The sequence below is a fragment of the Stegodyphus dumicola genome, chromosome 11, assembly GCF_044657685.1.
Source record: "Stegodyphus dumicola isolate Sdum_Otavi_A_Nest chromosome 11, ASM4465768v1".
NCBI classification, from domain to species: domain Eukaryota; kingdom Metazoa; phylum Arthropoda; class Arachnida; order Araneae; family Eresidae; genus Stegodyphus; species Stegodyphus dumicola.
In genome coordinates this window covers 93,558,738-93,573,900 of record NC_140778.1, presented here as the reverse complement: position 1 = coordinate 93,573,900, position 15,163 = coordinate 93,558,738, and the positions used below count along the sequence as shown (strand labels likewise).

Below are 15,163 nucleotides of genomic sequence, written 5' to 3'. Positions count from 1 at the left end.
TTAACATGGCATTTTTTGGACAAGTATTCAGTTCTATTTGCTTTATTCCAACATCTCATAGGCATGCTCATACTTAGTTTTAGCTGTGTTAAAAAGATCACACAAATAATGTGATTTATCCAACTGAACGGCCTTGGATCAAGATTAAACATAATAAAAGGTAACGATAAATTTTTTCCAAAATGCAGAATATTAGGAGAATAACCAGTTGAAGGATGAACAGTACCATTGTAAATATTTTGATGGATAAGCAATGCATTTTCAAATGGAATACCTTTTTTATGAAGTATAAGCAAAGAGCTCTTGATGCAAGCATTAGCACGTTCATTTTGTGCATTATACTCAGGTCTCTGAGGAATACAGTGTGATAATTTAATATCCAAGGATTGGTAATTGATTCAAACACCACTCAAGGGTATTGTGTACTTAAATCAATTAAGATCATTTCTGGTCTTCCAGGTACATATATTGTAATAAATGTACTGTAACAGTTTCAGCAGTGAGATTTTTGAGAGGTCATAAAACAAGATGTTTAGAGAAATTATCTAAAATAGTGAGATCATGTCCACAATTTCGTACAGGACCACCAATATATATGGAAAGCTAATATATATAATACCAATATATATAAGTCATTTGGATATTTATGTATTCTGATAGCTTTAAATGTAGCCCGTTTAGGAGTGAAAGATTTGTATTTGTTACATAAATGATACGGGAGGACAAAATTCTTTGTGTCATTGTATGTACCCTTCTAAAAGAAGCTTTTGATAAGATTTCATATGTTTTCTGAACTCCAAGATGGGATATATGAGAAATTTCTCATTTTCACAGGATTTCAATGCTAGTGGGACAACAACTAATTCAGCATTATTTCATTTATTCAAAACATACATAAGCTTATTGAATCATTTATGAAGAAATTATGTACTTTTGCTGAATTAAGCAAAGAAGGATTTTTCAAAATGTTGGCAATTGCTGATTCACCTGGATCTAAAGTTGTTAGCATAGATTTAGGTATTTTGCATAATGAAACTTGAAAGTCATACGAAACGAACGTGTGCCAAGGTATATATTGGCGAGAGAAAGTAAAGCTCGTGTGCAATGCAGTATATTTGATTTTCACCCTAGCTACTTGTACCTGGCCAAAGGTCTAATCCAGTAGTACTTTCTTCTCTTTCAGGTACGATGGCAAAATATGTTACTGTTTATTTTTCTTATTGCATAATATAGGTAAGCCTGATGATATTTAGTACTGATGATGATTCTATGTAAGTTATTCTTTTGAATGCTTCAATTTTAATGTCCTTGAACATTATTACTTTTTGTTATGCTGAAGTTAAGCAAAATTATCCTACTTTATTAAATAAAGATTTCGTAGTTAATCTTTTGACTTATGATTCTTTAATTCTGTGCTTGAGGAAACATACTCATTACGCCTTCAGTGCTAATGCACAACCAACAAAAGTGAAGTGAATTTGTGTTTCAAATAAGCATTGCATCTAATGATATAGTATGACAATAATTCCAGGGACATAAATTTAATGTGACCTCATCAGATATTCACCACATTTCAGGGAGGCGGGGAGAAGAAGGAAAAATTAATATGTGGATAATAAAAATTCCAGTAACACGGTGCCAGCCTCATATAAAATCATGATAGAACTAACAGTCTGAAATACATATTACGTAGATTACAAATTGCATTTTAAATGGAAAGATTTATCATTTAAGTATCACCAAACCATGCCATATAGGTAACAAAATTTCTAATATTAGAACAAGGAACCATTTATTTTAATATTCCATAATTCATCATGAAAAATATATTCATATAAACTCAGTCTTACTGTCAGCAACTTTTTATGCAAAATACATATAAGTGCATGATATAAATATGGTATGTAACATTTTCTAATATATCATATTGTAAGTACACAGTAGATAATTGTAAATGAAGTATTTTCATGATAAGGCAAAATACAATTTTTGTACATCTCCAGTTATACTTAATTAGATAAATCACATACGGGATGAAAAAATGTCACAAACAACTCCAATCACATGGTGTACACTGATAACATCGCGGCAAAAACATCGCAGACGAAAACGTCGCGGAGAAAACAACGCAAGGCGAAAACGTCGTGCTACAAAACATCGTAAGAGAAGACATCGCAGTTCTAAAACATCGTGGTACAAAACATCGCCGTCGAAAATAAAGCGGTTCAAAAACTTTGCAGTTTAAAAACATCGTCGTTGAAAACATCATGGTAAAAAATAAAGTATCTACAAATCATCGCATGACGATAACATATCGAATATACTTTTTTCAGGTTTTAATAATTGTAAATGGATATTCCCATAATGTTTTGTGAGCGCAAGGTGTAAAGAAGGATAATTTTTAATTTCACATTTTTTTATTAACTAATAAATGTTTGTTGAATAAGTAAGAAGGAAACTTAAGCATAGAAAATTAAATGCAACTTATAGATTATACTTTTCATGAAAAATTACCAGTAAAACTTTATAAAAATGATTTATTAATGGCCTTTGTTAGTTAACAATGTCGGTTTAAAATTTTATTAAGTGCTATAAGTTGCATTAATTTTCTATGCTTAAGTTTCCTTTTTATTTTCTCAGCAAAAATTTATTAATTAATAAAAAATATGGAAGTAAAAATTATCCTTCTTTCCATCTTGCGCTCACAAATCATTATGGGAATATCCATTTACAGTTATTAAAGCATGTCTGTAAAAAGCATGTCTGCGATGTTATCGTCATGCGATGATTTGTAGATACTTTATTTTTTACCACGATATTTTCGACAACGATGTTTTTCAACTGCGAAGTTTTTGAACCGCTTTATTTTGGACGACGATGTTTTAGAACTGCCATGTTTTCTCCAGCGATGTTTTGTAGCACGACGTTTTCGCCTTGCGTTGTTTTCTCCGCGACGTTTTCGTCTGCGATGTTTTTGGCTGTAACCAATCACATCATACTGCGAAATTTTGAAATCAAACACTTTTACACACTTGTATATGTTGGGCAGAATGTATGAAGAATAAGTTAGTAAAAAAAAAAAAAAAAAAAAAAAAAAAAGAAAAAAGAATGTGTTGTACAGTAGTACCAAATGCAATTTGATGCACAATACTGAAATTATAAAAATGTCAAAACAAAACTAATCTTTAGTCATATCTTTATCAATTATAATGCTTTTCTCACACATGTAATTAGTAGTTCATCGAGCACATACAATAAATACAACTACAGAATTTACGATCCACATACAATGTGGTTTGGAAATCTTCTGTAGATTTTCAGTCAACAGAGAAAAAAATAAAATCCTTTGTGGCTTTAGAAGCAGTAACATCATCTGCAATCAAGGAAGCAATCACACACACATTTCTTGCAGCAGGTGCTTTTCTTGAAAATTGTTGCAACATCCTTCTCCGAAAGTATTTGGTTGGCCCGAGAAATACCATGTCTCCATTTTTCTAACAGCACAGAATCCTGTGAAAAATATTTCATTAAGTGTATATATAAATATCAGAATTCAGTTACATACAAAATAAAAGTATAATTGTTGCATGTAATTTTTTTACATTACATTGATGCAAATTTAATTTGAAAATTGTAATGTCAAATTAAAATTTAACTGCAGCATGTAACACTTGAACAGTTCTACAAATTTAAATTTAAAATCCTTGTGCATAATGGTTCTCACTCTGCACTGTAACAAGATTTAAATCTTAATTTTTAATAGCCATTCATTCATGTGATCAGGTGGCATGGTTTCATATTCATAACTTATTTAATATGCTGAATTTATCTCACAGAAAATCCATTTTTCATTGCACTTATCTGCTGTTATGTTTTCGCTCAATCATGCAGCATTGTCTTCTTTTTCCATTTATTATAAAAACCTATTTCAAACTGAAAAGAAGAGGGAATGAGTTTATTTTCTTTTCTGTAAATGAAATAGAAGGGCAAATACTCTTAATTCTTGTATAATTTCAGAAATTTATTTAGCTTTAAAATCTAACGATTGCATACTTTCATGGACGAAATGCAGATGCACATAAGCTATGTGCAATATTTAACTAATTTTCAATTTATTACTTTTTTAATAAGCATACAGTAAATATTCTCTTATTTACTAGCAATCCTGACGTTCTGAAAAGTTATATAAATTTGTATATATGATCAGGCACAATATAAATGTTGCTCACCTTTGGAACTCTAAATATATCTGGTTTCTTGATTCCCAAGCTTTTGTTCTTCAGTCTAACAGTTCCATAACCACTGTTGCATCCAGGGACAAAACAGTGTCCATTATTTGACTTTTTCATAATAAAAATGGATATCAAATCAGTATTTTTGCTTTACTGTCTATGCAAAATACTGCAAAAAGCTAATGATTGCAATGCCCTCTATAAATAATGCGACAATAAGTGGACCATTTTTGGGGAAAAGTGGTAATACCAGTTTCCTCTCCTTCTTTATACTCCATGGTCAGTACTATGTCGAAATAAAATGCTGGATTAAATTAGTATAACAAGGGTTCGTGTAAATATGTAGAGTCAAGTTTGCTAAAAATGCTGGTGAGTAGTAACTTATATTCTAAGTATATTCTAATCCCATAAATCAGTTATCCAATGGTAGGTTGAACAGCAAAAAATTTTAATGCTGTAATATTTATAAACAGTAAGTAATGAAAAATTTAGTAATATTTAGTTTAATATGTAGTATTTAGTTCCGTGGCAATAAACCTACATTTTGGAGCATTTATTTTTTGTCCTGCTTCGTTTAGAAGCAAAAACACTTTGTGCAGATTCCTAATATGTTCATCTGTCATCTCTCTAGTTATGTTTATATCATCTAAATAAGTGCTTTTATTAGGAGAGGTTTTAATATTGCATCTATGGCCCTTTGAAAAGCCGTTATACATTAAACGCGCATGCGTAAACATATGTGCATGCGTAAAAGTATGCATAATCACCACACATGCGCAGAAAGTTTGTAGCTTTGAGGTCCGGATTATAGATCATTCCAGATTATGGACATTCAGATTAAAGACTTTGTACTGTATATATATAATGCTATATATATAATGGAAAAACTTCTACTGTCTCTAAAACAAGAGCTCTCAAATATCAAAATTTAAAGATGTCACAGTTTCATAACTGCTCGCAGCTCCCTGCAGTTTCATAAGTTCATCACCAAGAGTAATTAAAAACTGTAATATATAATAATAATATGTATTTTCTTCAAAATACTTTGATAAATAAGCAGGAAATGTTATTCTTGAACTTTCAGTAAATATAAATGTTGTAAAACTGGATAATATAAAATATTCTAAAGCTAATCAAATCTGCAACATTTGTCTTGTTTGATTTATTATGTAATCTGTGTCCTGATAACAGTGATAACAGTTGTTTTGATTTTTCCACAACTATCGGATAATGAGAAATTAAGTAAATTTTAGCTCTTTATTTATTAATTTATTTAGTGTGTGATAAAGAGTTTTATAAATTTTAAATTCATGATTTATATCAAGTTTAGAAAATTATGTATAGGAATTTGCTGTTTATATCCCAAGCTAGGAATCATAGTTCTATCGAAAACTGGAAATCATTTTACATGGATTCAGCCATTTTCAGCTTGTAGGTGCAGTTTGTCTGCAGAGAAGTTTAAATAACACTTATAAATGCATACCAAAGTTAAAAATGCATTCTGTATTTATAAAAGTGCTACTTTAAACTATTGAAAGGTTAGAATTAAGTGTGCAAAATATCAAAAATAAAGTAAAAAATACAAAGTAGATACTGAAAGTATGGTTTGAAAGAAGAGATTATCAAACAGTATAATCTTTAAAAACTCAAAAATGCCTTTGTTTTTATTTTTAGAACCATTTTTTTTTATTCTGTTATATTTTTTGGTTATATAATGTTAATCATGCAGCCCATTGTAGAGGAAAACAAATTAAACGGTTCTGTTTCTCATCTTTTCTTCAGGATCAGCATTATGGCATACACTGTTGACACAGTTATTTCACAGATACTTTTCAGAAAACTTCAGAATGAATTTCATTCTATAGTTGAAAATGTGGTAAAGGAAGAGTTAGCAAAAAGTCAATCTGAAAGAACATCAAAATTCCAAGCAGCTGATAAAAGTATGGTTTGTAGCTCAGATTTTTTTTTTAAAAAAATTATATTGTTATTTGTGTTTATTATAATTTTCTGTATTTTATATTGATCTGAAAGAAAGCAGTTATTTAATGGTAAGTGATACTATGCTAACTATCTAATAAAGTAAATATCTGAACTACTTTATTTATGGTGTATATTGAAAAATTACAAAAATGCACAATAATGCATCTATTCTGCCTTACTTGGAGTTGAACTTAACATGAAACTGTGTGTTCAATAGGCACCGTTAATGCATACATTTTTCTATAAGAAACTGGTGTGAATTGTCCTCTGACACAAAAAATAACAAGAACTTTTTAACAGTCCAATAAAACCAAGAATGATGGAAGAAACACATTTTATTCATAGTAATTGAAACCTTAAAACTTACCATTTAAGAAACATTAATGGAATTTATCATTTTTTAAAAAAATCTGTCTTTTAGATAGTGTTTTCTTGTATGAATGCATTTTTGAAATCCGCTGTTGAGATTCGTCATTGATGGCTACAACATCTCAGCTGGGATACCATGAATTTCATCTTGAATTCTCTGTTTTAACTCATCCAGAGTTCTTGGTTGAGTCGTTTACACTTTATTCTGAGATAGCTTCCACAAGAAAAAATCACAAACAGACAAATTTAGAGATCTGGGGGAGGGGAACATTACTGAATCTTGAGATCATACGGTTACCAAACAATTCTTGCACAGCTTCTATTGACTGTCATGCAGTGTGTGATGTCGCTTCATCCTGCTGAAACCAGGTATCTTGAATGTGTGGAAAATTGGTCATTTCAGGTGTAATGAAAAATTGTAACATATCCATTCAATGACCCACACTGACAGTTACTATGATCTGTTCATTAAAAAAAAAAAAAAATGGTCTGATGATCCCATGTAATAAAACAGCATACTGCATTTGTGTCTGTGCAGTAACGGTAGTTTTTTTTATTCACATAACCTGTGAAATGAAAACAGGTCTCATCTGACATCCACAGCTTGCTCAGAAATTCATCCTCATTGTTTACGTTTGTCATCATTCATTGACAGAACTCTAATCGCATCTGCTAATCATTTTCCTTGAGTTCTTGCACTATCTGCAGCTTGTATGGATGGAATTTCAAATCTAAATGAAAAATTTGGTGAATACTGTCATGGGACATTTCAATTGCAGCTGCTTGCGTATGAATTGTATGCCGTGGGCTCTGTATGACAGACTTGCATACATCAGCAGTGTTCTATGGAATATGAACACTTCTTGGTCCTCCCATTGGTTTCTTTTTTAGGGCAGATCCAGTCTCTTCAGAGTTATTAATCCAACTTTTTATAGCATGATTTGATGGAATGGCACCATAATGACCTAAGTTGTAAAAATGTCAGAACTCCCTCTGTGCAGATTTCAACCTATAACTGTTTTTTATAGAACATTTTTATAGCAAACGCACCCTGTTGCCCATTCCACTGATCCATGGTAATTAAAATAGTGGAATGTTTACTTGCTCAATTTCACTGTCCCGGAGTACTACCATCTGCTCATGGCTGCCACTACGCATTTAAAAAATTCCCGTTCTTTTGTGTCACTCTGCTAGACTGAATGTAAGCAATAACCATTTATAAAATTTGAGTTTTGATTAAAAATGTTTAGATATGCAGGGTGATTCTAAAATATGTGGCAAAAATATAAAGGCAAGTAAAGAGGACTGAAAGGAAGTAAATTTCTGTATTTAGAATATGTGTGTGGAAACAGTGCATGTAGAGTAGATATGAATAACTGATAGATAAATATGTAAAGGCAAAGTAGTAGTAAGTAAAATAAGATAGATAGATAAGTAAAATAAGGTAAATAATAAAGGCAAAAGAAACAAACATTCTAATGATTTGCCTTTTTATAGTAGTGTTTGAAAGTATAATCATAACACTAATACAAAATTTGCAACGTAGCAGTTATCTGCTTGGGGATCATCATTCTTTTTATACCCTTTGAGCAGTTGCTACTCTTTCATTCACAGCCTCATAAGTAAAATGCATGTTAACAACCTCTACATTTATATAGCAGTGCATGCCACTTGAAATATGTACATGGAATGATGATTTATTTCAGTAAGTCACTTTCACTTACCAGTATCAAGAGCACCCTCTACTACCTCAATGCATCATTTATGCACACATGTTCCATTACAAAATCTGCTTGTTATCATAAAAGCAGATAGAGTTCCTCTATCTATCTGCTTTTATATTTTTGCCTAATATTGTATAATCACTCTGTATATGTCTGTATACAGTACATGCTTGCCCGAGTATGGGAGGAATTTGAGTATTGATGTGATATTGTTCGTGTCGCTAATGGAGAGCATATTGAACATCTGTAATCTGAACTTGAGAGGTTTGTACATATGTGTGTAAAGTTTCATATTCGTATGTCATACAGTTTAATAAATATATGCATTTGAAAAACGCATATTATTTTTGAAACACGCTGTATTTTCCCCCTTGATATATATTATTATTTTATATAAAATCTAGTAATCATTTTGAATGTCTAAAATTTTAGTTAAATTTGTGAAAACTATAATATTTATCTGTCTATAATATTATTCTGTGTCTTTTAAATTTTGATACCCTATCATTTAATCAAAATTGCAATAACAACCTTGTATTTGGCGTACATATATTAAAACACTCAACCGATTTTGAGGGCAGCTAAAGGTCCCTCCTCATCAGGAGAACGAAATTACTAGAAAGGGGAAAAAAGAAGAAAAAAATAAAGCATCGTCAAAGGTGTCGCAGAAACACATGCTAACGACCACATAATAAAAAATATGCATCTAACAAATATTTAGATGCATATTTATTATTTCATTAATGAAAATGCTTTTTAGTTGGCAGTTTTATGCTAGTTGTTAAATATTTATTGCAGACTGTGAAACTTTTGCAGCAACTTTTCATGCCTTGTTTCTCTTATGAAGCAAAACTGTGACATTTATAATTTAAGAAATTAAAATGAGCAGGTCTGCATGAGAGAAATTAATAAAGAATAGTTGAGAGAAACAAAGTGAGTGACTTATTTATTAATAACTATCAAAGTAACCAGGTGAAGTGAACAAAATATTCAAATTATGGTATATAGTGTTTTAGCATTTAATAATTGGCTAGAAATTTTTGAAGATGTTCTGCCTGATATGAAAGAAAATGCCCTTTCTCACTGTATACGACACATATACAAAACAAAAATTCATAACTGCTTGGTTAACAATCTACTAATGAGAAGATCTGAGTTAATGTAATTCTGTCTGCAAATTAAAATGGTTGTTTCCATGTCTCACCAGTATTTACATTTGAACTGGGGGGGGGACTGGTTTACATATAAGCTATTATTAAAGTTGTGGTTCTTTGATGTTGGATTAAAAAAAAAAAAATTTTTTTTTCTTCCAATACATGGGTTTTTTTTTCCCTCAATAGAAAATTTATGTTTTTGTGCAAATAAACATTTTTATATGTGATGATGTTCTTGTTTTTATAAAATTGCTTTCAGGTAACTTATTGAAAGTATTCTGCTATTAGAAGACTAATTTCTGAAACCATAGCTTTCATTATTTATGCTGTTTACTTATATGATTTTGCTATTCAAAATTTGTAGATTAAATAGTTTTCAACATTAAATGGTTTTTTGATTATTATTATTTTTTTCCTTTGATTCATTCATTCTGCAACTGAATTCCTGGTTAGATCAGTGCATAACTATTTAAAAGGGATATCAGAGGGGGGGGCAGAAGAGATTATCATTATCACAAACAGTATTACAGATCTCAAGTTGTAAATCTAACTTGTAAGACAGCAACACTGAAAAGGGTATTTAGAGCGTAGTTTCTTGATCTCTGTCTGTCTCTCATTTTTTGCTTATTGTCTCATTTTGGAGTTTTATTCTGATATGTTTTACCTTCAAGTTTGTTCAGTGCTCCCTACTTTTGCAATACTAGTACACTGGACATCTTTGGAATGTAATCAGTAGGCACTGATTGAAGTCAGGAAAACTTTTAGGTATTGTTGCATGCATATGGGTTCATAATAGATTGGATGCACACAGAATTGATGGTAGGGTGATAAAATTTATTTTCCCCAAAGTATCACTTCACAGTTCTGAAACTTTCTACAAAAATAGTTGTACAACTTCTCACAGTATCACAGAGTACAGTCAGTAGTTACACTTCAAACTAATAAGATCGTTAAACACAATGTAATGCAAAGCACATGTAAAGAGTAAAGTAACTCAGTACTCCGAACTCACAGTAAACAACAACTGAGATCAAATGTTCTCTGGCTTTATATAGTTTTCACCTGGCTGTCAAGAAAGCATATGAGGACCAGGTACGGTTACATTTACGTATGAAATAAATTACAATACCTATTACGATGACACAAGGACTGGACCAAAATACCGCCAAGTTTAGCAACAAATTTAGTTGCCAAAACTGTTACCAACTCTGCGATATCTCACCAAATTAGCAAGATAGCCATTTACTCAATGCTAAATAGACTTGCCCTGTATTCTCATTTTTCTGGCAGAGCATCTTCTGTCTAGATTCTCGTGTTACATTGTTCAGAAAAATACAACAATTTCACTTATAATTTCATTAAAATTATCTATCTTTGTACAAATTTCATAACAGTATTTATTATGCTCGTTTGGTACACAATTATTACTTGAAGATCATCACACAATTTGAAAACATAATAGTTATTATTACAGATATATCAAAACATTTATATTAATGAACCTGCAAAAAATGCACAGTTATGCACATGATTCATGCAGTGACATGCACAGTTAAAAAATATACTATTTTCTTTACCTATTTGGGTGCCTACTTTGGATGCACTAGATATCGTTACAAATACAGATTTGTGGTTATGTTTTGAGAAAACTTGACTGAAAGTTTCAGCCCTCAGGAGTAGAAAAATTAAACTGCTGGCAACTTAGATCTTCTTATGTGAAGAGTTGACTGACGTGATTGGTTTGTTATTTTTACAGATGCCTCACTTTAATTGTTTGTAATCAAGTGAATGTTTAAATTTTTCAAAAATGCTTAGACAACCAAATTTTCCAAGCATTGTTCTCATTGCTCATTTGCTTTTGCTTTACTGCCCCTCAGAGTGGTAATGCTCTGCTAAACCTCCTCACTGCTTATCAAAGGGTGATGACTGTCATATCCTTCTTTTCTTGGGCGTGTAGCTTCTGGATATGTATTTATGTCCTACCGTAGACGTATCGTATTGTGTGCGTTGCATAAAACAGCCATTTTAACGGCATGAAATTTTATTAACACACAAATAAAAATAATAAGTACAAACGATTAACACACAAGTATAACTTCGTATTTTGCATCTAAGCTGACATACAACACATTTCCTTCATTACTTCGCTACTACCTACTAACTACTCTTCTCTAGTAAGTCTCATGAGAGAGAGGCGTTGCAGGCCGTTCGGCTAAACTGCGCATGCGTGGTCATCACGTCATGACACCTCCCCTCGAAAGGATTTGATTGCGTCTTTCAATGACTTGTCAAATCCACATATATAAACATTTCTTGAAACAAAATAACATTCATAAAATTTTCGAACTTAATTAACCAATTCTTACCATTTTAAATTAAAATTACTTCAACATAAATTCAGTAATCCTATTCATTTAAAAAAATGTAACATTCAATTAACATTTCAAACTTAAATCCTTCACATAATCATAATCATACAAGCAGTTATCATATAAACGAGACAATACAAATCAATCATTAACATTAAACATAATACTTTAGCAAACCCTAGCTAAATCTGTAAACACATTACCTAACGTTAGAAAAAAAAAATTAGCATTTTAGCTAAAAAAAAATCAAACTAAACAATCAAAATGTCTTATAGTTTATAGTTCATAACGTCAGTCATGCTTCACTCACTGGGGAATATAATCATGTCATTTTAAGTCACGTCATCAATAACCTCAGCATAGTCTTTTAGTCTACACATAATGTTACCGTTCTCTTTTGTTGACACACAAACTACTGGATGCACGTATTTACTTTTTGATTCAACAATTAGCTTTAGCTGTAATAGCTTATCTATTTGATGATCAACTTCATTTCTTAGAACTTCAGGTATTCGATATGGTTTCTGCTTTCTTGGCATACTTCCAGGTTTCAGTTTGATGCTGTGTTCTCTCACATTGGCGATTTTCGGAATACCAGGTCTTAGGTTCTTATGCCTACCTAAAATTTCCATAAGTTCTTTCTTCTTATGCTGTTCAAGGTGCGTAAAATCACATTCTTCATTAGAATAGTGTTCTTTTGCTTTCCGTGGAAAAATTCTTGGAACGTTTTCAACTTCACCGAAATCAATATCTGTATCATATATCACACCGACATTATTCACAGCGGTATTGAACTCTCGTATCTTGTTTGCGTGAACGTGCTTCGAGGAATTGTCAGGCATTTGTACTATGTAACTATAATCAGTATGCTTTTTGATGATCGTAGCAGGTCCCATCCATCTGGCATAAACATTGTTTTGGCTATCAGGGATTAAAACTATGACCCTGTCACCTTCCTTGAATTCTTTATGACGAGTCTTTCGGTTACGGTAGAATGCATAAGCTTGTTGCTTTCCAAGATCTGTAAGTCCTGCATATTCAGCAGCTTTTTCCAATTTCGTCTTCAAATCATTCAGATAATCGGTAACTGAACTTAACTGTCCATGAGGAACAGGAGTTTCATTAGTCCATGACGATTTCAAAATAGACAACGGGCCATTAGGACGTCTTCCATAAAGCATTTGGAACGGACTAACACCAGTCGTAGCATTAGGAACTTCTCAGTAAGCTCAAAGTAAGTACGGTAGATGTTTCTCCCAATCTTTGGAATGTTCTCTAACGGTATGATGTATCATTCCCTTTAAAACAGCATTAAATCTTTCTACCAGGCCATTTGAACTTGGATGATAAGGAGTCGAGAACCTTGGGGACGATCCGATCCTTTTCAAAAACTCTTGAGTCAACGAAGCAGTAAAATTAGTTCCTTGATCTGAAGCAACAATTTGAGGAATTCCTGTGCGTGAAAAGATTTTCAACAATGCATCGCATGTTGCTTTGGCATTCAAATTCTTCAATGGCACCGCTTCGGGCCACCTTGTACATTGATCAACAGCACACAGAACATATTTGTAACCTCTACAGCTTGGCTCTACAGGTCCTAGGATATCCACATTAATTACCTGGAATGGTTCTTTAGGACGTGTTACTGGCGTAATCGGAACTTCATCAAAGGGACGCTTTTTCGCTTGAAGTTGACAAGAAGTACAAGCACTGCAGTATTCATTTACATCTCTCTTGATTTCAGGCCAATAGAACGAATATCTCAAACGTTCAGCTGTCTTCTTGGTTCGCAGGTGACTTTCCCACAAGCTAGAATGAGCCAAGTCCAAAATTTGTTTTCTTCTTTTTTTGGGAACGACCAACTGGTAAACTCTTTCTCCTAGAACTTTATCTTTATGATATAAAAAGTTGTCAATAACAATAAAGTTATTACTTCCGTTCTTAACATTTTGCCAGCATGTTTTTAAAGATGGGTCATTCATTTGTTGCACTCGAAACAGTTCTGAATCCGAAACACATTGATTGTGTCTCGTGCTACCTTTGGAATCATCCTTACCTGTATCTTCATATTCAAGAGCACAACATTCTATTATCTTCTTAACAGTTTCATTACATTTTTCATTAATTAGGTTTTCCCTATCATGGTTAAGTCTTTCGTCAAAATTTTCAGTTTCATGAAAAGGCATTTTACCGAAACTATCAGTAGTAATGTTTACATTTCTACATTCAAAATTAAACTTTCTTTTATCATCTCCCCTTAACTCATTAAAAGCACTTAACGACAAGAGTAAATCATTATGTAACTTATCCACCATTGCACATGTTATAAAAATAGGTGACATAAATTTATCATTTTCAGAATCTATTGCTAAAGGTAGGTTAATGAGAGGAGCTTTTAAAGCTTGTCCGAAAGCTGACGTGAGGATAACACTTCCATGTGGCGTGCGGTATTTTTCTGGTACAATGTCGGCCTTGACAACGGTTAATTGCGTGCCTGTATCTGCTACTGCATTAATTAATTTACCATCACATATAAGTTTAATGGTTGGCAAGTCATCTATTAATTCTTTAACCTCTTGATTCGCAGTAAAATATTTAGAAAAAATCTTTGCAGTTACGGCGTTAGAATTATTCTTAATTTCTTCTTTAGCAACCCTTTCCTTATCTTCATGCAACAATATATTATGATACTTAGAATTACATTTTGAACATTTTGATTGAGAAGGGCAAGTTTTTATTCTACAATTCCTTTCGAAACAAAGAAAGCACCGATTAGAAGCCCTTAAACTCTTTTTCCTTTCTTCCGGAGACATAACGCATTTTTCCAAAGCATGATTTTCGCTTTCACAAAATAAGCAAGGGAAAATTCGAACAACTGCAATTTTGCTTACATTAGGGGAATAGCTGAAGCCAAATTTGTTGGCGTTGAATGAATTCCGAGTGTGGAAGTTGTTTCGCTTTTCATTTGGTTGTGAATGCCTTCCAAGAGAATTGGTTACAGCCGAAAACATCGCGGAGAAAACAACGCAAGGCAAAAACGTCGTGCTACAAAACATCGTGGGAGAAAACATCGCAGTTCTAAAACATCGTGGTACAAAACATCGTCGTCGAAAATAAAGCGGTTCAAAAACATCGCAGTTTAAAAACATCGTCGTCGAAAATATTGTGGTAAAAAATAAAGTATCTACAAATCATCGCATGACGATAACATCGCAGACATGCTTCTTTCAGGCTTTAATAACTGTAAATGGATATTCCCATATTGATTTGTGATTGCAAGATGGAAAGAAGGATAATTTTTACTTTCATACTTTATATTAACTAATAAATTTTTG

General features: G+C 32.2%; 1 protein-coding gene across 3 annotated transcripts in view; it reads left to right on the top strand.

Annotated features, from left to right (window-relative positions):
- LOC118191263 (uncharacterized) overlaps positions 1-15,163 on the top strand; it is a 90,387-nt gene that overhangs the window by 18,939 nt on the left and 56,285 nt on the right. For all 3 annotated transcript variants that reach the window (XR_015044070.1, XM_035362065.2, XM_035362068.2), the window contains exon 4: positions 6,015-6,172. Coding sequence is in view for 2 of the 3 variants with exons in the window: in XM_035362065.2 (XP_035217956.1) it covers positions 6,015-6,172 (158 nt within the window). In the remaining variant the exon portion in view is untranslated. The remainder of the gene's footprint in view (positions 1-6,014; positions 6,173-15,163) is intronic.